Source organism: Psammomys obesus, unplaced genomic scaffold (genome assembly GCF_907164565.1).
Source record: "Psammomys obesus unplaced genomic scaffold, mPsaObe1.curated_primary_1811, whole genome shotgun sequence".
Taxonomy (NCBI): domain Eukaryota; kingdom Metazoa; phylum Chordata; class Mammalia; order Rodentia; family Muridae; genus Psammomys; species Psammomys obesus.
The window spans coordinates 1153740-1180913 of NW_026585685.1; the positions used below are offsets into that span (position 1 = coordinate 1153740).

General features: G+C 40.9%; 1 protein-coding gene across 1 annotated transcript; it reads right to left on the reverse strand.

Annotated features, from left to right (window-relative positions):
* Positions 1-80: 80 nt before the first annotated feature.
* Positions 81-27114, reverse strand: Wdr3 (WD repeat domain 3). Its single transcript, XM_055628371.1, has 27 exons — positions 27060-27114; positions 24522-24723; positions 23484-23693; positions 21140-21258; positions 20052-20130; positions 17868-17963; positions 17035-17145; positions 16755-16856; positions 16040-16137; positions 15154-15258; positions 13857-14087; positions 12248-12341; positions 10450-10551; positions 9077-9162; positions 8816-8951; positions 8021-8077; positions 7060-7160; positions 6825-6936; positions 6248-6382; positions 5954-6004; positions 5114-5179; positions 4570-4662; positions 4332-4379; positions 3706-3749; positions 2160-2288; positions 952-1045; positions 81-749 (listed from the first exon to the last, which is right to left on the reverse strand). The coding sequence occupies exons 2-27, from the start codon at positions 24690-24692 to the stop codon at positions 594-596; spliced, it is 2826 nt and encodes a 941-aa protein (XP_055484346.1). The 5' UTR covers positions 24693-24723; positions 27060-27114; the 3' UTR covers positions 81-593.
* Between the last annotated feature and the right edge of the window lie 60 nt (positions 27115-27174).

Consider the following 27174-nt stretch of genomic DNA (forward strand, 5'->3'; position numbering starts at 1 on the left):
GTATCTGAGTCTCTTTTTCTAAACATTCTAGACATCCCTTTTTATTTCCCCAAATTCCTACCATGTAATCACACAGCAAGACATTTTAAATGGTTTTAATGAAAAAGCTATTGCATTCCCAAAAGTACAAACAGCACTATGATCGTACATGCAGACTCAACAGCCTGCACTGGCTTAAGGAAGCCGCTCCAGATATTTTATCATCCCTTTCAGCCCCAACGTCCATAGTACTTCATTAAAAGACAACGACACACATGGTTATCTTATTGGAAAGCTCTGATACAAATAATTTGCCATAAATATGAGATGCTTCTGAAATGTCTATTTCAACTTGAGAGAATCAAATACACAATTAAAAATATATTCTTTTGCTCCTTGATATAATTTAAAGGCTCATTTCTGAAGAATATAGATTTTAAAACTAAATCTGTCCAAGCCTAATGATGGGAACCAGAACTCACAACCATGTTGGATTTCCTCAGCCAAGGCTGACAGTTGTATCAAGATCTACAACATGATCTTCTTTTTCCACTATAGCTTAGTTTACATGTCCCTTTAATGGGAAGCAGGAAAAGACACAGGACATTCCAGTGCTAAGTCAGTGTTAAAATCATCTTCTTCCTGCTTTTTCGTTTTCTCTTCTTCTCTTCCAAGTGACTAGTAGCTTCAGCAAAAAACATAACTTCACTCTTTGCTTCACATTCTCTCTTGAGATAATTGAGACCTGCCATATTGAAGCCAATAACATCCTGGAGAAGAACACAAGAGAGTAAATGGACTTCTTTGTGTTTCAGTCAATGGAGTAGTCTTTGAGCGGGTGTGGTCCTGTTTCCTTCCCTCACTAAGGGCTTCTGTTAGTGTTTTAAAGTTCCCCTAAGGACAGTCTGCTGTCTGTTTAGTATTGCCCAGCATATGGCACCTCTGGGGCACACGTCCACAACAGACACTTACCTGGACCTGCCTGACTTTTGAAATGGTGGTTTCCTTCAGTTTCTCTATCACCGGCACAAGCATCTGGTTGCTGGTGATCTGGCCAAAGTGAATCCTAAAAGAAAACAGTCCTGCTGCAAAGAGAGGGTCTGTCCTATCTGTCCTCACAAGATACTAATCCAATTCACCATTATAAGGGTGGAATACACAGGCTTCTAACAAACCTAACCACTACCACCAATAAAAAAGAACAATAATTACTTAAGTTTCCCACCATTCAGTTTGATGATTTGAAAAATACTACACTAAACCTGATAATACCACCACATCCTTCCTCAAATATCTACCGCAGGGCCAGAGACATCGTGACAATGGGAAGCTCTAAAGATAGAATGCAAAAAATGCTAACTAACATGGGGACCTGGGGAGAGAGCATAGTCAGGAAAGGGCTTGCCATACAAGCATGAGGACCTGGGGTTTATTCCCAGCAAGCACAGAAAAAGCTGAACATGGTGCTTCATCATTATAATCCTGGCACTAAGGCAAGACTGTTATTAATTTGGCCAGCCCAGGCTATACAAGGCCAGCCTGGCCTAGTACAAAATTCTATTTTAAAAAAACAAATAAGGCCAGCTATGGTAGAATACACCTGAAATCCTAGTCTTCAGAATGCAGAGTCAGGCAAGCCCTTGGCCTGCCTGGCCTCCACAGATGCTGCACAGGAGGCAGGGAGAAACAGTGAAAGCTTGTCTCAAAACTGGCAAAATCAGGCCAGTTCATCAAGTACTTAGTCATTTCACCGAATATCGGTTCAACTATTTGTACATTCCTCAGTTTCCCTCCCCTTCCATTTGTGCCTGTAGACACCTAGAGAAATGAACTGGCTATCTCTAAAACACTGAGAGCAAAGCTTATCAGCTTGAGCTTAGGAGTTTAAAGCAAAATAAATGGAGTAAAGAGGCAAGTGAACAGTCGACCTAGCATCACCTTACACTGCGTCCTGAGCTACAGCTTATGATCTGACCACTGCACATGACTTTAAAATGGGTCACCCTTGGCATAATGGGGACCCTTGGTTTAAGGCAAGAATAATCACCCAAAGGTAAGCGCTATTTCGTAACAGTCTCAAAAAGAAAACACAAACTTTTAATCCCCAAACAATGCAGCTTCAGCTAGCCCAGAGCTGGAGCAGTCTGGCTGAAGAGATAGTATTTGTAAGAGCACATTACCTGAGGAGAAAAAAGAGGCACCGGCACAGAAGTTCAACATCAGAGCCCATCTGGATGAATTCATTGAAGAGTCTAAGAATGTCTGGGACATAAGAGAATGGCAGCACAAGCAGAGCCTCTTCCAGTTCACTGAGGAGGAGAAACAAAACATCACATTCCCCAATGCCATCAATTCCTGTTTCCCTTTTTTGTTTTCCTGCTTTTGTATGTCAGAAGACTCTGTCAGTTCAGAGTTAAATATTCACCTACACGCAAAATGACTCTTCTAAATGTCTTTTATACTTAACATCATCTTGTGTAGAGAGTATTTAGGCCCCAGGCATAACAAGGAAAAGTACAGCAAGTAAACACTGTTGACTAAGCCTTACTGAAAATTCATTCCATCTTCATGATGCTTCTCTTACCACATAAATGCACGCATACTGTCATACTGCAAAGTTATGTACTGTGTATATTTAGTGTGTATGAATACTGGATGCATATATTGGCTGTATGTATATGGATGCAGAGTGTACCTTTCTGTATTTCGAGGTTTTGAGTCCATAATAATGACTGGGTCATTGAGTGATTCTCACACTGAGCTTTCACCATTTTAATTTTGCTTCTTCTAAAACTAGTTCCAGTATCATGCCATCAATTCCACTTAGAAATCTCAAGAGGATTTCAGGTCAGGTCAGAAATCTCTTCCTTAGTTTTAGAATTCTATACCTTTAGAACGGAACCCTCCTGTAATGGAACGTATTACTCCACCTCCATCATCAAGTCCCCTTTACATTTTTTTCTAGTGAAAGTTCATCATTATCCTCAAACAGCTCTATTCATTTTTAAAAGGGTTATATGTACATATTATAATTCAGGAAAATAAACTTCATTATGCCAAATTCTAAGACCTAGTAAGACTATCACAGCACACAAAAAGTAGCAACCAAAACTTTACATTATACTGTTGGCTGTAACTTTTAATCAAATGCATATATTATAAAATATTCAATATGAACCCAGATATATATATAAACTTGTTTGTTAAGGCATTACTGATAATAGCAAAAATAAATGTAGCAACAATAGTAATTACTTGTACTATAGGAGATGCTCAACAATCTGATATGTTTTGAAAAATATCAATAACGTGAACAAATGTTCAAGGCTTATGTGAAAAAGAGTAAGATGCAAACTTCTCTACAGTGATGCTGTGGAGCTTGAGTGGTCCAAGTGCTTAGTGTGTAGTACTTATCCACTATGGAGGAGTCCAACTGTGGATATACACAAAATAAGTGGAACAAAATACACAACAAAACAGCTTCCAAGGTGGTATCTGATTCAATTATTTACTATTTTATTACCTTTAACACTTGTCCTTCCAAACACCCTCCATAATTCAGGAGCCTCCTAGTTTTTTATACTTCAAAAATGTATCATAATTATTTTCCACCAAAATTTTGACAATTAAATTTAAAGAAAGATAACTATCAATTCCAACTTCTATTTTCCTCTTAGACATTCACTAACTTGTCCTGGCAAGTTACAATAGTGCACTAGGACTTACCTTGACCTGATCCCTTTAAAAGTCTCTAACACATAGGCTGAAGGCTATAAAGAAAGGACAGCAGCATGAGTGAAGCTTCTGAGTACTTCCCACCAGGGTCTAAGTCCATCCCACTGGAGAAAAGTGGCCGAAAATGGCAGAGCTGTGCAGGCTTGGAGTTAGCCAGACTTGGGTTTACAGTTAAGCTATGTCCTTTATCAACTATGTGTCCTTGTAAGCTGGGCCTCTTTCATATCTATACAATGAAGATACTCTGAGATTACTGTAATGAATGGGACATGCAAATTATTAGCAACTCCTAGATAAACACATTCTTCTGATACATTTCATGATGGGTTTTGTTGATTATTCCTCCAAAGATTTCTATCAGATCAGAGTGCTGTGGATCTGAACATAAGGCAGCAATAAAGGAGAGCCAGGGTGGTCTAACCCAGAGGCTTTGTTGTGAAGTTTCACTAGCAGCCCTTTGAGATGCAAACTGTTTTACAGGACACCAAAATCCAAGAAAGGCTTTTGGAGACAAAGGACTTCCCAGGGCACCTACCCTCAAACCACAATGTCTCCTCCTCCCTCTGTCTCTGAAGTTAACCCTTGAACCACCAAAGAGAAACAGACAACCTACTCACAGAAACATTGCCATGGGCCATCAGGATGGGGTTGACAGGAAGAGGAACCTATGAAAAAGTTATTAAGCCACGTCATTAGTAGACTTTTTCCTCCTACAGTTCTAAGACTTCTTCTAATACCTGAATCAAACAGCAGGTACTCTTATCACATACCCTGATCTAACCTAAGTCTGAAATGGTCTCCTTAGGATTTATTTTGTAAAGACTGCCCGCTGTGTAACTTGATAGATAAGCTCACCTCTTTCCCCGCTGCTTTACAAATGGCTCTGTGTTCTTTCATTTTTGCAGTTTCTTCTCGGTACAGCTCAATGGCCTCCATGATTCTCTCAGCCTACACAGATGATGACAAAGAAAAAAAAGCATCCCAGCACACACCCAAGAGCCCAAGACACAGAAAAGGGAAGGCCTGGCTAGTAACAGCCTGAATCAGCTTAATAAAAACATGACAGTTAGAGTGCAATGTAGCACTTACAGTTGTCAGAAATTTTTTCTAATTTTTAATTTGTAAGAAAGAAAGAAAGAGACAAAACACCACAGACTCAGATAAGACCATATAGGAAGATATTAGGGCAGCTCCTGGGGACACCAATGAGATGAGCTTCCCTCACTCAGAGCCACACGCTGGACAGATGCAAGTCCAAAGGCATCAGACAAAGGCAGTAATCAGCTCCTGGAGTTCATCAGCCATTGTGTCACACAGGGCTATGTGCTGACACAGGCTAAGGCTTTTACTAAAGAGTCAGAATCCCACTACAAGACGATACAGCACTCAGCCAACTTACTGCTTTGACTGTTTCAATCGTTTTCTTCCCAGTGAAGTAGTTGTCACTTTGAGTCTCCCCTGGAACCTGCCAGACATAAGAGATCCTGAACAAGATGGGCATTAGTTTATAAAAGCAGCACAGTCGCTATCTCCCATTGAGCACAAGTGTAATATTCAATGTTTTATTGTATTGTCATGAACATTATCCTGCAAAGGTTTAGAAAGCATCCAACGTCTCAATCTTTCTTAAACATTCTGCTGAATAAATATAATTCTTTTTTTTTGTTTTAATTTCAAATGATTTTATTTCTTTTTTTTTAATTTTATTTTTTCTTATCAGTTACATTTTATTAACTCTGTATCCCAGCTGTATCCTGCTCCACACACCCATCAGAATGGCCAAGATGAAAAACTCAAGGGACAACACATGCTGGAGAGGTTGTGGAGAAAGGGAAACCCCCCTCCACTGCTGGTGGGAATGTAAACTGGTACAACCACTATGGAAATCTACCTGGCGCTTTCTCAGACAATTAGGACTAGTGCTTCCTCAAGACCCAGCTATACCACTGCTAGGTACATACCCAAAGTTTGCTCAAGTACACAAAAGGGATACTTGCTCAACCATGTTTATAGCAGCTTTATTTGTATAATTCTTATAAAGTTTCATTGATAAAGGAAAGACCCATAATGATAAGAATTCTCACATTATGCTAGCATCAGAATTAAGCTATAGAAATGAATAAAACATTACTTTGAGTCTCACCTTAGATAGCAACGCCTCTGGCATCTACTCCTAATTGCTCTCACATTACTAGCGCTTGCAATTATTTAATTCCCGTGTATCAGGAGATTTACTTACTGCTGGCTGGTCTTCTTTCGCCACACTCTCCTCATAGTCTGCTTCCCTTTGCTGCCAAGAGACACACAGGAGTTCTAATGAGGGGAAAACATACCCTGCAGAGTGAACGAGGCAGTGGAAGGGCTTCTTTCAAAGCATCACGATGCCAAAGGCACCTGTGTCAGCCAGGATTGGGTGGCACTGGTTTTGGAAATATCTCCTGTGTGGGTTGTGACTACACTGGACAGAAAACTTCAACAGGGGCTGTCTGTAAGTCACCCCTACCAGACATGAAACCAAACTTAAAAGTCTTACCATTTCCCTTTCTTCCTCAAGAATAAGAGGCTCTCTTGTTCTCTCCCAGAGTCTCAGCGACTTGTCATGAGAGGCTGATACAATGTAGTCTCCACTGGGGCTGACAGCCAAACACCATACTTCCTGGTGGTGCCCCTAGACAAAGAAAAACCAAAATGACCCAAGGAAGTCTAACTCACTCATTGCTTATTACCTGCTTATGCTAGCGGGCAAGGTAAATATTCTTAAAGTACTGGGGAGGTTAGGATAAAAATGGCCCCATAGATCCATGGCGAATGGCAGTATTAGGAGGTGCAGTCTTGCTGGAGAAAGTGTGTCACTAGGGGTTGAGTTTTGGAGTTTCAGAAGTTCAAACCAGGCCTAGTGGCTCAGTCTTTTCCCTCTACCCGAGAACTCTCAGCTACCCCTCCAGGGCCATGCCTGCCTGCATGCCACCATGCTTCCCACCGTAACAGACTAAACCGCTGAAATGCAAGTCAGCCTTAAATGAGAGTTGCCGTAGTCATGGTGTCTGTTCCCAGCAATGGGAACCCCAACTAAGACAAGCACCGATCAAGCAAAGCCGGCAAAGGTTCACCTCCAGCGTCTGGATGTGCTCAAACTTGTCCGCATCCCACTGCTTGATCTTGCGGTCCTTCCCAGCGGTGAAGAAGAGGTGAGACTTGGGTACGAAGCGTAGGTACATCACACTAAGGGTGGAGAGAAGATTGAGAAACGGCAGGTCAGTAAGCTCATGCACTCTACTCTCTGGAGCCTTCGATTTATTACTATCTGAGAACAGTAAGTAGAGCCTTCCAGAAGGCTTTACCCACCTGTCATCGTGTGCGAAGAGAGACCTGTGGCAGTCCCCAAAGTCAAGACCCCAGATTTTCACATTTCTATCGGCAGAGCCAGTGGCTATTAGCGCTCCATCCTACGGCATAGAAACATAATATTGGTTCAATTAAACCAGACAGCTACAGTTAACCAGGATATTTAATTCCATTCATTTCTTTAAAAATATCGAAGTAGGAGAAAAAAAAAATTTCATCTCCACTGAAAATACCTGTGCTTAAATTTACGGAGCTTCTTAGAGCTTGGAAAGTGAAAGCATGATCTTTGACCCTTTTATAGAATGCCACAGAGCTGTGCCTTAACATCAGGTGATCTGTTTACTCAGTTAAATAAGAAAAGGGTACAATGATCTCTGAAAAGGGGTTTGTGGGGAGAACAGGAAAAGTAAATAGAAAATGAGGCTAGAAAAGAAACTACTAGAAGGTTGTATCCCTTGCCCCCATCACTATTTTCCCAAATGGTTCAAATGGGTGTGTTAATACGAGCATCTCAAAGCTGTGGAATCCATTCATTCTCCTTCGGTGCAAAGTAGCCACTTCTCAAATACAAAGTTTTAGTCATAATGACACAAGGGAAAAAAACTGACTCCCAAGACTGAGAGTATTTATGCAAAGCAAAATGCTACAATGCTCAAATCCTCACATATGTTTTCCTACAGCACAAAGGGGGTACCTCTGAAAAGCCATGCATTTTAAGATGTTCTACCAATTTCACTCTGGAAGAGCAGCAATCTACCAGAGCCACAGTGGGTAGTTAGAAGGACTTGGGCAGAATTTGTGGAACATTAGCATGTTTGTGCTATGACATAGTGCAGACCCGTGACCTTTTAGAGGAAGCTGTAGTAAACTCAACAGATGATGGGAGTGCTGCACAATCGAGTGGCACACTACAAACAGAAAAGGTCTCATTTGGAGAAGGTAACTGATAAACGTTACTTACATGGGAAATGTCCATGCATATGACAGGCAGTTTGTGTCCATACAGTGAGAGAAAAAACTAAACATGAAAGAACAGAAATACTTCATATTTGTCTACAAAATTCAATCTGTTACATATAGAGCTGAATGTAAATAATACTTAACACATTTCTGAACCGTTTGCATGTGTCTACTATACAGAGCCTGTGTGTACTTGCCAATAACACCGAAGCCCAGTGAAAGAAGTCCAGCTCCCCAAAATATGCCTCAGAGTCTGGCCCAAACAGACACTCTGGGATGGCTCTTTCACAAATTATCCTGAGGCCCAAGCCAGTCTTGAGACTTTGGGTACAAAGCCCAGTAGCCTGTACCTAGCAATATTTTTAACATTATTAGCTATTAACGGAACAGAGATTTCTATCTACATATCTTCTGAACATAAACTGGCACTTTATGTAGTTTTAAACAAAACTGATGAATCCTGGAACACTATTTAGTTTCTATAGAACACTTAGTGATTTGATAAACATATTTTAAAAATACACTAGAGCTGGGTATCATCCCAATTCTTTTTTCCTTCTATTGAAAATATTCTTTTCTCACATATGTCCTGACTACAGCTTCTCCTTCCTCTGCTCCTCCCAGTTCTTCCTCCCCTTCCATCCTGATCCACCCTCTTTTTTTATCTCTCATTAGGAAAGAGCAGGCTTCTAAGAGATAATAAAACAAAATAAGACAAGATAAAAACTATCACATGGGATCATCCCAAATTCTTAACGTCAGACAGAAAGACTATTCCCAGCCAAAACCATTGTACCTTTAAAGTGTCGACATAGAAAATCTTCACAGTGCAGTCCAGCAGAGACACGGCCAGCAGCTTTTGATTGGGAGAATAACTGACACATAGGACATCTTCGTCTAGTTGCAAGGTTCGAGTCTGCTTCACAGAAAGTCTACCCAGACAGTATCAAGAAAAAATAATACATGAGAACCCCACAGACACGGTTCCAAATGACACAGAGAGGCACACAAATCAACAGCTCTCCATTCTAAAACCCACACACAAATGTCCACTCACCTCTTTTGGGTACTATTTTTATCTGTCACCAACTCAAAATCCCAGAACTTGACAGCTTTATCAGCACCACCTGTCACAAAGCCACGCTGAAAATTAAATGACACATCAGTTAAAAACTATACTGGTAAAAACAAAAACAAAACATTTTAATACAAAATCTTTCCTAAGTACACACATCAAAATAGTCTAAAACTTTTTACTTAATGGTGTACAATAAGAATTAAGAAAAGTATGGCCTCACTACTACTTCCATTGCCAAAGACTTCATTTGAGAATGTCAGCAGAAACTAACACTGAGAGATGTGATCACAGAAGTCCTAGGTAATTCTTACTAGCATCATTAATAAAGTCTTTAGGGAATAGTGTAGTACCCCACCCCTCCCCTCCCCCCCGATTTTTCAACTTCACCTATGGGGGCAGAAGTCAAAAAAACTTGCTACAAAGCAGTAAGATTAGTTTATCAAGTGAATAGTCTGTTTCCTATGTTCCCTGCAGCATTTCTGCTTCAAACACATTTGCAGTGGTTGTTTTCCAAATGAAGAAAAATCAACTGCAGTCTATTCAGCCCCATCTCACAGCAAAATATCCACATGTACTTTATACTAAGTGACATTAGCCACTATAAACTCTGTAGTTTTTCCAAACACATATACTTTCAGTGAATAAAGGATTGCTATCATTGAGAATATTTGGATAAAAGCCAAAGTACTGTCAAAATACAAAACAAAACCCCAAACGCAAATGTCACAGCAGTGTCTCCATCAGGATCAGCCTGATGTTCTCCAGTGGATGCAGCACTATGAAGGCAAGTATTTATTAATGAGTCATGAGGCTCATATTTGCTGAAGAATTTCCCTAGTCACTGAACTAAAAAGGACCAGCAAAGTATAGTTCACCCCACGCACTTCATTAAGATAATGTTTCCCTCTATAAAGTACCACAAACTGCCATCTAAAAATATGCCTTGCCTGAGTGCTGGAGAGGTGGCTCAGTGGTTATGAGCACTGGCTGCTTTTCCAGAGGACCTGGGTTCAATTCCCAGCACCCACATGGCAGCTCACAACTGTCTGTAGCTCCGGTTCCAGCAACACCCTCATTGATAAACATTACATTAAATGAATAAATCTTATTAAAAATAAAAAAAGTCATGCTGCCGAGGATCAAAACCAGCTAAACCAGACTCGATTCTGCAATGGCATCTACTCACATTACAGGTGTGTGAGATGATACCTTTGGGAAATCTAAAGATCAGACACATGGTAGGGGGCTTTCTTTAATGTAACCACAAGAGGAACCTTTCTTAGGCAACTAAACTTAGCAAGACTGGACAATGCAGCCAGAGCGCCGAAGCCCAGAGCTTCAGATGTAGTTACCTGATCTGGAGAAAGAGACATGGACCACAAAGCTCCATCATGGGCAGCTATTGTTTCCAAGAGATTGCCAGACGCCAGGTCATAAAGCTGCAGATTTCCTGTCTAGGAAAGAGAACAGAGCTGTAAGGAGCACAGACTTCATGATTCATGCCTACAGTTTAGAAAAGCAACTACAATGAACAATGTGGTCAACTGCTCACAGTTGTATTCCTTACCTGAAGACATACTGCTCCCCTCTGAAACAGAGTTAACCTTAGCTGGCCTGCTTTCATACACAACTACGGAAAGAGCAACCTGGTAGTTCCTGGCTTTGCTGCTTTCACTGATTCAACAACTTCAAAAGGGAAATACCACAGCCAAATCCAAACAATTAAAATGGAAACTTAATAGCCCTTAAAGTTTCAGCTACACATTAAGTGGAACACTCAAGTTGTTTAACAATTTTTCCCCATTGGTTTTGTTTTTTCATTCTGCAGTACACTGACAAAACTAGAACTCTCCCATGGTTCTTGCCTAGACGTCTGTATATATCATGACCCTGGTGTCAGCAGTTAACAGACATGGGCAAAAGCCTGCGAACTCCATGAACTTCTACACAACATGGCAGACAGTGGAAGCAAGGGACCCTAAGCCCCACGCTTGCCTCTGCCCAAATCTGACCACTACAAAATTTATCTCCAGGAGTTTGTTTTTTATAAAATGGAGTTTGTCTAACTAGCATCTGAGAGACGTCATAAAGATTACAAGAGCCATGAGGTAAATTCTCTGTACCATCTGGCCAGGAACCACACAGTAGCCTTCAAGCAGTCTTCAAAGCAAAACTTGACACACTTTCCCAACATCAAACCACGCATGGACACTTGTTGAAGGATAGATGAGAAAATGAATGAAACTTTCAATGTTATTTCCAACAGGACCTGAAACTCCAACATTTCATACTTCTTGCTCTGCAAGAAACAGCCACTGTGGCTTGCTGGTTTCCTAATACAATGTATGCATATTTGACAAGGGGTAAGGATGACACATACTTGCACAACACCCCACAAACTGAGTACAGTCACAATGCTTGGGAGGCTGAGAGAGGAGAATCATGAGTTTGAGGCAGCCTGAGCTACAAAGAAAATCCCTGTCTCAAGACAAATACATATCCCATAAACCTTACGGTTTTATTCTCACTACTCGCTTTTGCTGTGACCAGTCCCAGTTTATTGTGCTCTCTGAAAAAAGCAAGGCTAATAGGACTAAAGCAATTTTTGCAAAGATTGCAAAGTTACTTAGTGGCAGAGTATTCAGATGGGGATGTGCAAGTGTCGTCATGCCCATACAGGTGAAGCAGCATTCTCTATGAGGTGTGAAAGACAATTTCAATTCAAATCTGTGTTTGCTCATGGTTGTTCCAAAACTGTTTTGAGTCTGAAAATGAAGACTTGGTTAGCCTGGCTTTGAATTACCATGCTGTCAAACATGACAGCAGGTTTTATTATTTAATACTAATATATCTTACCACCAATTAAACATAAACATATAAATGCATCTTATAAACATAATTTATAAGATGCATGTACAGATAATCATCAAAATGCCAATGGCAGTTACCTCAGTATTGACTTTAATTAATATTCTTTGTAATTATACAGTTTGATATCTTTTAAACAAGAAGATATAGCTTTAAAAATACCAGAAAGAGTCAACAAACTATTATCCACCTCTAATCTATTAATCACCAACATACCCTAAAAAAAAAACCCAATTTCCCAAGTATCTCTTGAGATGCTGAGTAGAAAAGTGCCAGGTTTACCTTTGTTCCTATGACTACCTGCCTATCACCAGGAACGAAGAAGGAGCATAAAGCATATTCACAAGGCATCGTGCGGATACACTGCAGAGTAGACCTACGAGAAAGAAGGGGCATGGAGTTAATGCTAAAGGAACCTCTCTTCCCTCTTAGAAGTCAGCGTTTCAGCACACTGAGCCACACAGAGATTGACTCACACTCATATTAATCAAGGAGGAAAATATTATGGACCAAAGCTGCATTTCTTTGGTGAAGAAAACTACCATAACAAAGAGATCATACAAACACAGAGTAAAGCAAAGCATAAGCTGGAACCCACAAAGCCCAGTCACTAAGGCCTAGGAGAGCAAAGAGTGTTTCGGGTTGAAATGGTATATCTTTACCAATAGCTGAAAGTTAATTTTATTATTATTATTTCTATTTTAAGTATATACATATTTAGTATGCATGTACATCTGTGGATCATATACATGTAGTGCCTGCAGAGGCCAGCAGAGGGTATCAGATCCCCTGGAACTGGACTTAAAAATAGTTATGAGATACCATGTGGGTGCTAGGAATTGAACACAGGTCCTCTGGATGAGAAGCCACTGTTCTCAACTTCTGACCTCTCTCTCCAGGCCACAAATTCATTTAATAGGGCTGTAAATAGTTATTCATTCAGCAAATGTAGTCATATGCTTCTCAGCAATGTTCTGGTCCACAACAGACAATACACTTGGCAGTCCTAGTAAAATTATAATGGAGTTGAAACTTTTTTCACTGTAGTGCATTGTGTGTACTTATATTTTTGGTGAAGCTGATGTATGCAAAGCTACTGAGATGACAGGTATATAAAGTACAACACGTGACCGTGATAATGTATAGTATATAACACTGATAATAAGCGTTACTGATTTTTATGTTTAGTATAATTGCAAAAGTTTTCTGTGAAATAGTATGCTCTGTTACACCCGCCATAGCCTTGCATACTTGGTGTTTACTATACATGGATACAGACATAGCTAAATAAGCAGAGATAATGAGAGCACAGAGAATATTCTATATGCTTCCAGTTGTTCATTAAACTAGAAGGCAGTATCAACTTTCAAGTATTTGAATTATCTGAGGTCTGAGAGAAAAGTGGTCAAACAGCCAAGGAAAGAAAAGAATGATGAGAATTAATGTAAACTTCTGATGGAATTACACTTGATTAAAAAGGGGCAATGACTTTATGTTTCCTACTTGCCAAATACAGCCAAAGCTTTAGAGGAAGGAAAAGCTTGGTTTATTTTACCCCAAATTTTATCATTTTAATTTTATTTTTTCATTTTGTCCATGGGGAGGATTAGGCACATACATAGGGGGACAAAAGTCAACTTGCAAGAATTAGTTCTCTCTTTCCACTATGCAGATTCCAGGGGTCAAACTCAGGTCCTTAGTGGCAGTCTCACCAGCCCAAAATTTTGACAGAAGCTCTGTAGATCAATGGTCAAAATGTACCAACTGTATCTTTTGAGTGAACTGTATTTAGGTTATTAAGGATAAGCGCCAATCATCAAGAGTATGAAAAATACTTCAAAGAAAAGGCAATTCTACTGGAGAGAGGTACAGGAAATATCACTTCACAGACCTGTTCCATATCTTAATGGAATCTGCAGCACCTGAAAGCACAGCTATATTATCCGAGCTGAATGACAAAGTGCGCACATCGCTGCGATGGCCTCCAATGGTGATCCTGCTTGTCCTGACAGGCTGAGGGGTTGGCAAGGATGCATTGAGTGAATACAGTTCCACCAGGTTGTTCTGCAGCAGGAAGACTGCTTTTAACTCTCCTTGAGGTGAATGAATCAGGTCAAAGGATCTGCATGGGAGAGTCATCACAAACATTACAGCTACTGTCTTGCTCGTGAAGTCAACATTTGCTATAAGAAAAACTTAGTAATATTCTAAATCTATAGTTTAACCACATATATAGAATTTTAGATACAATATTGTTCTGGGTATTGAGCAACAGTTGAGCCCATGCTTTAAAATATTTTACCAGCCGGGCGCAGTGGCCATACCTGTAATCCTAGCACTTGGGGAGGCAGAGGCAGGCAGATCTCTGAGTTTCAGGCCAGCCTGATCTACAAAGTGAGTCGAAGACAACCAAGGCTACACAGAGAAACTGTCTCAAAAAACAAAACAAATAATGTAAATAATTACTTTTGCTTATTTGAAGGTGTGTGTGTGTGTGTATATATATACATATGTGTGGACCACAGCATGAGTGTGGAAGTCAGAGGACAACCTGAAGGAGACAGTTCTTTCCTTCTACCAAATGTGTCCTGGGGACCAAAGGCAGGTTGTCAGGATTAGCAGCAAGCAACTCGCTTTACACCTGTTGAGCCATCTCAGAGAGCCACAAGCACAGGCTTTTGGTTGTTTGTTTCTCATGACAGGGTACACAAGGGTGTACCCTTGGCCTCTGTGTAGTCCTGGACTTGTTTTGTAGACCAGTCTGGCCTCTAACTCACAGAGATCTGCTTGCCTCTGCCTCCCTGAGTGCTGGGATTACAGGTGTGAGCACTGCGTCAGCTAAGCACAGGCTTTTAATGTAAAAACCAACCAACCAACCAACCAACCAACCAACCAACCAACCAACCAACCAACCAACCAACCAACAAAACCCCTTGGGCTCAGCTCTGAGTTTTGACATACTCTGTTTCTGTGTTGTGCTGTATTTAAAACACTTCTAAAGGAAGAATATGCACTTTTTCTTAATTGGCAGCCTGATGCAATAAAGTTAATAAACAATGGACACGTGGGCTTGTGACATGATCGCCACCCTCAAATGTAGTTCACACATGTTGGCAAATACCATGACAATGCCAGGGATACTTGGTGGTTTCTTGCTCTGTAACACTTCGACACTAATCTTCACTCACTTGATCTTGGCAGAAGTCTTGATATTGGCCACCCGATGGATCTCATCCTGCAGAGTCATTGAGACATTAGTCTCAGGATCCTCCTCCCCGTCGGCAGAGTTCAGTCTGAAAAGGAAACCACACTGTGGTCCTGGGACAAACAAGTGGAGTGGTTCTGGGGGAGCAGCCTGGGCACCAGGATTACCCCGAGAACTGAGTGAGCAGAGTCAAGTCCACTGAAAGCGTTACTCTTAGTAAACAGATTTGGAATGCAACAGGCCCATAGCATCTCCTGCAACGAATGTCATCCAAATCAATGCACAGAAGTGTTTCTGACAAACTCCTCTAATTCTACAACTTTCTCAACAAGTCTAACCTGCAATTAGACTAACCTGTGTTAGACTAACAATTAGACTAACCTGTGCACCAGCACACATCTCAAAACATCTGCCAGTAGATGACTTAATCACTTTAAATTTGATAAATTGCCCATTAAAAGATTTCTTTCTTTTCTTTTTCCCTGGTGTGTTTGTGTATGGAGGCCAAATGTCCACACAGGATGTCTGTCTTCCTCAGCCATGCTCCACTTTGAGACAATGTCTCTTAGGGAACCTGGAGCCCCCTGGCTCTGCTCCTGGCTGGCCAGCAAGCTGCAGCTAGGCTCCTGTCTCTGCTTGCCCAGCACTGTCATAAAGATAATCCCAGTGTTTCTGACTTTAAAATCTGCAGTCTGCTTCTATGTGGGTCTTAGTGCAACTCAGAAATGTATTTGGAATAAAGAAGTAGGAATCAAAAATCAAAACCCTGTGGACTGGTACCCCACAAATTCTCTAGTTTTTAGCTGTAATAAGTACTCAAGTAAATGTTTTCTTTAAAAGTCACAGTATTAAGTATTAAAAACAAATACCTTGCTTTCTTTCTAGCTTTCTTCAGCTTCTTATCCATTTTCTTCTGAACTTCTGCTTTGGAAAGGATACAAAATACTTCTAACACAGAATCAGTTCCCTAGGAAGGCAGAGGCAGACAGTGTGACCGTACGACAGGCAGTTTACAATTTAGCTTAGACCTGGAAAGAACTAAACAGCAACATTTATTTGTCTTCCCTTCCTGGCCAGGGCACCATGAGCAACAATCTCTCCAAATTTGTTGTCTTGTCTATAAATAGGGAATACTCTATAAGGTTCCTGTTCAACATTCCTGTAATGGCCAAACAGAGCCTGCACCTTTACATTGATGAGAAAAGCTAGCAAATAATAAGAGGTTATTAGTAATAATGAATATACTCACTTTTGGGATATTATGAATGTTGTGCTGGGACATGAGACTGTATGTATATATACTATATTTTAAAGTGTGTCTGTGTGGACACGTGCCTGCAGAGACCAGACATATCTATCTAATCGGATCCCCTAAAGCTGGAATGACAAACTACCCAACATGGATGATGGGATCCAATCTAGGTCCTCTGCAAGAGCAATGCTTGGTCTTAATCACTGAACTATCACTCTAGACCCAGGTTCTGAATTATTAATAGTCAAAAGAAAAGTCCATGCCCACAGTGAATTATGAAAGAATGACTATTTAAAGGAACAGTCTTACTGTTTTCTAAGTCCACAACTCACATGGCAAGCAAGAATCCTGCCTGTCTTGTCCACAGCGAGGTTCACAACTCTGTCCCTTCCTTCCCGCATTATGGAACCAGCTTTTTGGCATGAAAGGATGCGCTACAGAGGACACAAGAGAACATGGAGATTAAACAGCTGTTCTGTGAAACCTCTGAAAAGACATAAATTTAACATATGCAGGTGACAAAACACTCCCTAAAATGATCATTGGAGATACTTAGAATCTGCTTTTCCCTGCCCTACTACTCAGCCCAACTGAAGAAACAAAGTAGATTACATCTTCAGACACTTCTTCCACCTCAAGGGTGCCTTCTTCTGCTTCAGGTGTGTCCTGTATTCCAGGATACTCTCTGGTTTTCTTAGGCTCTGGTTCTTCTGGGTCATCAATCTATTTTATAAAGATAGAAAAGCAAAAGTTAAAATGTCTCCGGGGATGACTTTTAACCCCAGTGACTTAGAAGTCTCTCTTATAAGCACTTACATCTTAACTGGTGACCTCTGATAAACTTCAATATCAAGTTTCAACAAAACAGCATTTTCATAATACTATCACAGTGACTTTCTATTATATGAGGACTGTACATGAGTAGATAATAGCATAAAAACTAATAGCTTAACTCTTTCTTAACTTAAAGATTTTCACTGTGTAGGAGAAAAGATATTCCAGAAAGTCTGCCATTGGTACCGCTACTGGCACAGGCAGTGTGAGGTGTGCTACAGTTTCTCCTTAAATACAGAAGAAACAAACGCTACTTAAGATATACAAAACCCATCACAATGGCTACTGGTTAGATGGCTATATACTAACTCCAGCGAAGCCTAAAGTTTACAATCACCCCATGCCCCAATACACAAAACTTGAGAATCACTGGAAGTCTCCTGAGACTATATCTCTGTACAAAAATGCATGTATCCTACATAGATTGTTATATGCCTAAATCTCTTTCCAGCTCAAATAAACCAGAACAAAGAGTGCACACGAGGAACTATTTGTTCAGAAGTTGCAGGTCATCAATGTGAGAATTCCTTCTATTACAAATCTGATTCTATGTCACTAGGATGATGAGCTGTGAAAATACGCAATTGGCCATATCTGAACCCAGTGATTACCTCATGCAGGTAAGCAATGTCCCAGGCTCTCAGCTCACTGTCTGCAGCCCCAGTGATTAGTCGCTTTTCTTCTGAAACCAGGACCAAGCCCCACACCTAAGAATACAAAACAGGTCACACAGAATCATTTTAATTCTCCAAGAGTCATAATGAAGCACTGCAGAAGTGTTCGTTCACTATAATGAAGTTTCTCTGTATTTCAAATCTATGAAAAAGTGTATTAAGGCAATTCTTTCAAAATTCACTAACAGAGAGAAACACTTTTCCAGAGGGGAAATGGCCTGTGGTGAACCTGTTCATGTGGCACCGGGAATTTCTCTACTTTCTTACTGTCCTGCTTAGATAGGAGCTACTCATCACAAATCCTCACTACAGTCCATGACTCGGGGTTTCATACTTGTTTTTGGCAAGTATGTCAGGCAAATAAAAGATGCCTTAGTCATGTCTACTGCATAATTCTCACCCTTTAGCACCCAAAAACTAAACAGCAGAGACTCAGTAACACTGCTGCCCATCAGTTTTCACAGAAACACTTTCCATATCATTATTACAAGTATTTTTGAAAGCCTCATAAAGAGAGAGGCAAAGATATTAATTAAATCATTTGAAGTGAAAATACTTTTTTTATTGATATATGCTTTTATTTCTCTTGATTAAACAGGTAAGAGTAGAATAGATGGATGTCATGTAGACATGTCTTTACACCTTTAAGAACCCCCCCAGAAACCAGGTAGTATACCACACACCTGTCATTCTGATGATGGGGAGGCAGGGAGCAGTGTCAGGAGTAAAGGTCATTCTAAGCTACATAGTGACTCTGATGCCAGCCTGGGATACATAAGATCCTACATCCATTTTATTTGTTTTGTTTTGTTTTTTGTGAACAGCATTTCTCTGTACAGCCTTGGCTATCCTGGAATTGCTTTGTAGACCAGGTTGGCCTTGAACTCACAGTGGTATGCCTGCCTTTGTCTCCCTGAGTGCTGGGATTACAGGTGTGCAGCACTCCGCCTGGCTAAAAGACCCACTTGTAATCTGGATCTTTGAGGTGGGAAAATAATAAACCTTTAATTCAGACCTTCTGAGGTGGGAAGATGCATGTTTAATCTGCTGACACCTTCACTGGCGTCCTACATAAAGGACATGGAAGAAGGAAGCTAGCTTTCTTGCCTGCTTGCTCTGGCTCTCACTAGCAAGCAAATCCATTTCTTCCTGGCATTAGAGCCCACTTCTTCAGGATTCTGGTGTCTATGGAAGATCAGCTGAGACATACCAGACTCCTGGACTGAACAACTAATAAATTCTTGTACCTTCCATTTGTAGACAGCCATTGTTAGACTATCTGGACCACAACCTATAAATTAATCTAATAACTTCCTTTCTATAATGTATATGTAGACTCATTCTGTATATTCTGTTCCTCTAGAGAACCCTTACTAATACAACAGTTATAGGTAGGTCTAACTAAGATGATGAATTCAAAGGTTACAAGCCACCCAGGGCTAATATGTATGAGACCACAGACGCTGCCACTGTTCCAGCGGTTGGCACTGCTTCCTCCCAGCTCATCTCACCGTCTCTCAAGACAGCACACAGGTTAGTATGAGTAGTAAAAAGAACCAGGAAAGGCCAGAGGAGAAACCATCTTTTGTTGCATGATATTTGATGTTTGATCACATAGTGAACTGTAAAAGCCTTTCTTTTGTTTGGTATGGTTCAGCCCTAACACACCTTTAATCTAAGAACTTTCTGTTTATTGTAAACAGGTGATTAATGTGTGGCTCAGCCCTAGCACACACCTTTAATCTAAGAGCTTTCTTAGATAAGATTTAATAGTTTATCCTAGGTCTAGAGGCCAAGTAAGAAACCAGCTGACAGGAATTAAGTAGAAAAGGAAGGGCATTGAATTAAAGGGTATTTAAGATAGCATGGAGAAAAAGGAGATTTTTGAGCTCTTTGGTGTTCAGCTTCTGGCTTTTTCCTTCTGGAACACTGGCTGAGTAGCAAGGCCAGCTAGATTTTTTCTCTGCCTCTCTGAGCTAGTAGGCTTTCACGACAGAATCTGGCTCCTGAAGTCTTTATTGGTTATATTGAATGACTGGGATTTTTTTTTTTTTTTCAAATAACAACAATCTTTTGCTTTTTGCTATGTCATTCTTTTGGAGCCCATGACCCAACACATACCTCGGTTCGATGGCCGACCATTGTTTTGAAGCAGTGCTGGTTATCAAGATCCCACCACTTTACCAAAGTATCTTTCCCACTAAAAGAAAAACCGGGAAAAGAATCTTAGTAGGAAGACTCATTAAACTAACAGAGGATGTGAGTAACTCATTTGCTGTTTAGAAAAACATAGCAGTAATGTTGGAAGCTACTCTGTTGTGAGAAGGAAAGAACGACAATTCTCCATGTGGCCTCTCTACCATGAAAATAAGGAGCTTCACTCCCCCTACACACACACTGTCTACCACTGGAACATCTCAGACCTCCCAGCTCCCTTGTCCTCCACCTCATCGGCTTTTCCATACTGAGAACACCCTGCATGCTCTATAGAGTCTGACTCCTGATCCACATCTGCACAGGCCTGACCGCGTCCTCTGAGTCAGCAGTTGCTCTATGGCCTCTTTGCCCACTGCTGGCGTTCATCCCACACAACTCTAAGGTAACTTATTTAAAGTTTACCAATTCAACGTTCTCCATAGAATCAAAGCCAGGCTCTTCTTGCATGATCCTCAAAACCTGTTTATTGCCCTAGTACAAGTGTCTCCCCACCCCCTGTCAATTGAAACAAATCTTCCTGAGCCACTACAATGCTTCTTCTCATTACTGCATGACAAACCTTATGATCTTAGTCTTCCTTGAATGAATGCTTTACAGACAGTGGTTATATTAGGCTGAACCATATGTAATTAAAAATATTTGATCACTTTGACATAACAAAAAAAAAAATTCAAATGGGTCAGTCTAACAGAGGTTCAATAGGTCTATGAAGCACATTTTCCTCAATAAGCAGGCCATCAAATACATAGCTTGGCATTCTGCTTTCTATGGCTCTAGGAGATAAATGCCCGTTCTACAGGACAATCTAGAAAGAAAATTTCAACATGCTATACTCATTGCATAACTCTAGCACTTGAGAAGTGGAACAGGAAGAGGGGGGAGGGGAGCTAGAAGCCTAGGAGAAAGCACTGACACACACAAGCAAGAGCACAGCAGAGAGCAACAGTGAGGCCAACTCTTCTTCAAAACCCCGAAATTCATCATGTCTTTACCTGGTAACCAGCAGATTCCTTTCTCGTAGGAACAGAGCTTGTGTGACAGCATCCTTGTGTCCCTTTAGACGGTAGAGGCCACTTTCATTGATCACATCCCAAATAATAACATCTGTATCCTTGAAGGATAAAGTGAAACACAAGAAAAAACATTTTTCTTACCACAAAAGGCCAAACTTGATGAATAACAGGACTCAATCACTACAAAAGTAAGATGCCACCCTGCACAACTTGGAAAGCAGGTTAGACAACAGCCTACTCCTGCATCCAGGAATAATGAGCAGATACAGTATTTTACACTGGTTGCATTTACATGAGATCTCCAGGTATTTTCTTATTAGAAAACAGAGCTCTCTAGGTATGGCGGTGATCCCTTGTAGTTCCACTCAGGACAGCTGAACAGTCCAGTGAGACTCTGCATCAGAACACCAATCAAAACAAAGAGAACAGTCCATGCTGTGTTCATCTTGAAACTGTCCTCTTATTTGGTGCATCTGATAGTTAATTCTGCTGTACTCTGATTTTTAGTATCACAATTTATGTTGTTTATCTTACACATGTGCATCAATTCCATTTTTCTGTTACTATAAATATGTGAAGCTGAAAATTCACATACATAAATCTTTGTGCATTTATCTTAGTACAAATAAATACAGTTTGATGCTTTTGGTTAAAAGATATGATTGCCTTTACAGTTTTAGAGACACAGCATTGTAATAATCCTGAGATTACATTATCTATAAAACTATCAAAGATCTGTATGAGAAGACTAGCTTCCTGTCTGTGTACTCTGGGTATTATCATATTTCAGTAAATCACTGACAATTTCCTTCCTTCAGCGAAGAATACTTGGTCTTCATATCCATTTTAACTTGTTTTTCTGAGCACTAATATTTTTGTTTCTTTGAGATGGTGTCTGATGTATCCCAGGACTGACTCAATTTCACTATGTAGCCAAGGGTGACCCTGAACTTCTAATCTCAGTCTTTATCTCCTAAGTGTCAAGTTTACAGGCTTAGGACAAGCTTATGTTGTGATAGGGATAAACCCACGAATTCCTACATGCTAAACAAATATTCTACAAACTAATGCTATTTTTTTCCCACAATCTGTGGTGAATAATGGCCATCATTTCTTTAAAACTGTTGACTTGTTTTTTTCATTGATGTTATCTTTTACATGTTGAATTTTATATCTTATTTTACAAGTCTAAAAGGGAGATGATAGTTTTGTTGTTTTTAATTTTATGTGCATTGGTGTGAGGGTGTCAGACCACCTGCTACCTGGAACTGTTTACGGACACTCGTGAGCTGCCATGTGAGTGCTGGGAGTCGAACACGGATCCCTTGGAAGAGCAGACAATGTTCTTAACCACTGAGCCATTTCTCCAGCCCCCTAGATGATAGTTTTTATTAAATACTATATTCCCCCCTTTTTACACTTTTTTTTTCTTTTTACACTTTTTAAAGGTAAAAATTTTAATGTCTTAAATGCATGTTTCAAATCTATCAATCTTTTCTTCTTTGTTTTTTTTGAGAATTTCATATAATAGATTTTGATCATATTCTTCCCCTCAACATTCCCAGCCACTCAACTCCATGGTTTTTTTCCTTCTTTAAAAAAGCAAAACCAAACAACAAAAAGGAGAAAAACAAAAATACAACCAGAGTCTGATTTGTGTTGGTCAACTACCCCTGAGCATGGGGCCTGCCTGAAGTCTGGTTAATATACCCAATGTCACTCCATTGAAGAAAACTGATTTTCCTCTCCCATTAACTACAATTACAAATAGCTCATCTCCCTTTCTCCTACGCTGGGAAAACGATGTTTTTTTCCTTTGCTCTGCTTTGGTTTTTCTTTAAGAGAAGGTCTGACTGTATATCCCAGGAGGATATAGCCCGGCTGACTGGCCTCTAATTCACAGATATGCAGGTGCCCTGTCTCTTAAATGCTGGGATTAAAGATGTGTGCCAGAATGCCTGGCTTTAACTCATTAACTTTTAAAACATAGGAAAGATACTAATTTTTCAGATTCATTGGCAAAATTATTACATCTTCTTTTCTAATCTTCCTTGTTTTACATGTTGGGGTCACTTTTCCACAATGACAGCTTTCAGAGTACCTGTCTTACTCTTTCATTACACAGACTTACTTTTACCAGAGAACATAACAGGAAACAAGTAGCACACTTCCTGTCATGTGCATCCATCTTCCTCACTCCATTTCTTCCAAATGTATACTAGCTTGGACCCTGAGAATCCAGTTTCACAGAGTAACTTCTGTGAATAACCTTCTTCTACCTAAGTGTGAAAAGCAACTCTGGATACCAGTCTCTGAAGCTCACCTTGGACCCAGAAGCCAGTCTGCCTCCTAGCTGATCATATTTTAAGCTCGTGATAGCTGCTTTGTGTCCATTGAAGGTTATGTTTCCTTCACCACTGAGGAGGCTGAAGATTCGGATAGATCCATCCTCATAGCCAACAGCTAGATGCAGCCCATCTGGAGAAGGACACAAGCAGGTGACTTCTTGTTTAAGTCCATGAAGAATAAGGATCTGAAATCATAAAAATCAAAACCAATGCAGAAGAGTAAAGCATGGATCAAGACATCAGGGTGGGAATGATTTCACTAACACAGTGAGGACCAATAATCTCCAGTCACTGATGCACAATGATAACATTCTACAAGCAAAGACAATGAGATCCTCAAGAGGTAATCATTTCCTCTCAAGCCTGACAGTGGGATATACAGCCAGGCAATGAGTAAGTTACCTAATTTTTATCCTGGTGATTTTTGATAAAGGGATATAATCCCATCCTTGCTTTAACTCAACCTCATGACACTACAGATCTAGTGGTTTCAAGTATCTATATATCTATACATCTGTATCTATCTCATCTCATTTCTTAGGAGTCATACAGCAAACAGAGACAATTCAAATATCTCTACGTGCTTATTAGAAGAAAGCACTAGCTTCAGTCACAGTCAAATGAGTTCTGCAACTGCTAGATCTCATCAGTATATTTAAGAAACAGACTCTACAACACAGTAGAGCAATAGTCCTTTTAAAATCCTAATATTTTATTTACCACTGGCTCAGCGAACAAGCAGAACTTAAAAAGTAGAACTGGTAGACAAAAGTAGAAGTTAATCATAACTACAAATAGTGACTTATGAAAATTTACATAAGCAGACACCAAGAAGCAAGCTCCTGTATGGCTGTGATTTTTAGAACACAACAGAATTTGGTGCTCACTCTCTAGAAGCGAAGGGAAGTGGTCTCTTGGGGGCTCACAGACAAATTAATATGGGCAGATCAGTCAGGGCTTTTCCACTTCATCCCTCCAAGAATCAGTGCCAACTCGCTCATTTTCTGACTTACCTTCTCACCTTTCCTTAAGTCCCAGATAAAAACGTGTTCACAGGCGGGTACCGCCACATAGCGTCCTTTCTCACCACGAAGAGTCACAAAAACAATGTTACCTTTTTGGCTGCCAATCAAGCCAAAGACAGCACTAGCCACATAGCGGAGATACTGTTTGGTAAGCCCCATGTTAGGACCTCTGATGCCACGGGAAGGCAATCTGTGTAAATAAACAAAAGTCAGTCTTTGCAGTACATTTGGTTCAGAAAGACAAACAAAGCACTTTTTATGAGTTCAAAAGCATGTCACTGGGCTCAGATGACTCACAGCACTTGCTGTGTAAGCATGACCCCATGCAAAGGCCAGGTGTGTATATGATGCCAGCACTGGGAAGGCAGAGGCCGATAGATCCCTAGAGCTCACTAGCAGGGCCAGCCTAGCTGAATCCATGAACTCCAAGTTCAGAGACCCTGTGTGTGGATCAAAGGAAGCCCTGAGTGAATGTGTCTTGTTGAGAAGAGTGCAGCCATGTCAAGGACTTCAATGCCTCAAACCCATATGAGTGGCAAAACCTTTTTCTGGCCCAAGTGGGGATGTTTATAGTGTTCAGAAATCGTTCACCGTACTTTCTTGTCCAATGTTTACTGCTTGAAGACTGCTCCCCTTTTAGCTAACTCTGCCTCCTGTTCAGCTGTATGCAATAACCCCTCCTTCCTGTTCAACTCTATATAATAAACACGCTGAGCTTCTGGAGGCACTGCAGCTTCCCTACCCGAGAGCCCGGACCACCTGATCTCACTTTTCTGTATGTGTATATACATGTCTGTCTTTTCTTCATTCTTTTGTTTCCTCTAGTAAGGGTTCCAGGCCCAAGCCATGCAAGGACTGGGCAATCATGTTTCAAGAAAAAAAATCAGACAGTGATGGAGGAAGATACTCCACGTCAACTCCACACACACACATCAGATAAAGCTGCACATATGTACTTCCAAAAACATGCAACTTGTGACTTCTTAAGCTTTACTTACTGATTAAATCACTGACCTCCTTACTCCCTCATGCCTCTAGTCTTAAACTGTTTACATTGTCACGATCACCTCAGGAATATCTAACATAAAAGCTTCATCGCAGCCACACACAGTCTTTTCTTTCCCTGTCAAGAACTAGCAAGGTTCTGACAGTGAAACTGGTTGGGCTGAGACTTTTTCCCCCCTCATGGGAACCTGGATTAAACCAGTAAGATGAAGGAAAGAGCTGGGGATGTAGCTCAGCCTGTCTAGCACACCAGAGTTCCTGGGTTAGATTGCTGGTGCGGTGCACATCTTTAATCTCAGCCCTGGGCAGGCAGGCACCGGGTCTCAGGAATTCAGGGTCACCCTCAGCTACATATGAAAAGCAGTAAGTAGCTCTGTAAACTTAAAGTGTTTTCAGTGGAGAATCCACACACCGTGCTGAGGTTCAGGGACTCCCACATCTCTATTTCTAGTCCCGTCTAGATCTATGACTAGAGTTCCAAGCATTTACAAGTCATGCCCTCCTGAGCACCTTACATGACTACCTTACTTCCTAAACCTCTCATATTGTTTGACTTTAAAACAAGCTCCTTAGCTATTAAGGTTTAAAACTTTCTAGTAACCTTGGGAAAAAAAAAAAAAAGAATCATAGTAGCAGGGCTTAGAGAGTGCCTAAGGTACAGTAAATGATATATTGTGCATTACACATGCAGATCTCTAACTTCATTCAGTAACTGCATGAGCAGAAGCAAACACCAGAAAAGCGTCTAGTACATTGCAAATGTGTGCATAAAATTTTGCTTCAGTAATAGAAGAGGCAATTATTCCTAACTCCATTTTACAGACCAGGAAAATAGACAGGGATGCTGAACAACTAGCTCAAAGTTAACCATTAAGCACGAAAGCCAGGCTCCGATACAGGCAATCCAACTCCAAATGTTCCGCTTTTAATCACCACGCTAAACACTCCTCTCCCATGCCTGCATCTCCTTTGGTTGTTTCTGTGAATACTGTCCATGATTCTCTTCACAGAACTTTCATTTCCAGCTCGTCATCAATGAGTTGTTGCACTAGTTTTCTTACCTAGCTCTTTCACTTCCATGTTTTTCATCCGAAGTCACAGTAACACTGAACTTGTTTTCAAATGCACCGTCCCTACCCTAGGACTTTCAAGGCTTACGCTGTTAGCCAAATGAAGGGGTCCACGGGGACTCGGTTACTTTAACCTACCTAACTGCTTCTTTCTCAAATAACCTCTCTTGTTTTCTCCCTGCGACCCTGTCATTCTCAAATTATTCCCTCGCCTGCCCTCCTAAGTTTCAATTGCACATCATTTCCCAAAACCCCAGGAAAGTCGGACAGTTCCTTGCACTCTCCAGCACTGGGACAGTCGCGCGGCCTCCGGGTTCGGCCATGCAGACCACTGGGGCAACGGAGCTCCCTCCAACCTCCCTGGTGCCCACAGCACGGATTCCTCTCGGCTGCACCGGCCCACCCAGGGCACCACGCGCCCGGCAATCCCTAAAGAGCCAGCAACACTCACCAAACCCTCCACGAGGCTCCAGCAGACATCGCCGCCCACGGAACCCGCCTCTTCCGGTCCGGTGGGGCGCTTCTTCCGCCCGGCGTTCCCCTTACCTTCTAGGAGGAAGTGACGG

Coding starts and splice junctions, on each gene's coding strand:
- Wdr3 (XM_055628371.1), bottom strand. CDS start 24,692: ATGGGGCTTACCAAACAGTATCTCCGCTATGTGGCTAGTGCTGTCTTT. Junction 16,857..17,034: donor TGGAAGAAGTGTCTGAAGAT/GTAATCTACTTT, acceptor TGTCCTCTGTAG/CGCATCCTTTCATGCCAAAA. Junction 10,552..12,247: donor AGGTAGTCATAGGAACAAAG/GTAAACCTGGCA, acceptor TCTCTTTCCTAG/ACAGGAAATCTGCAGCTTTA.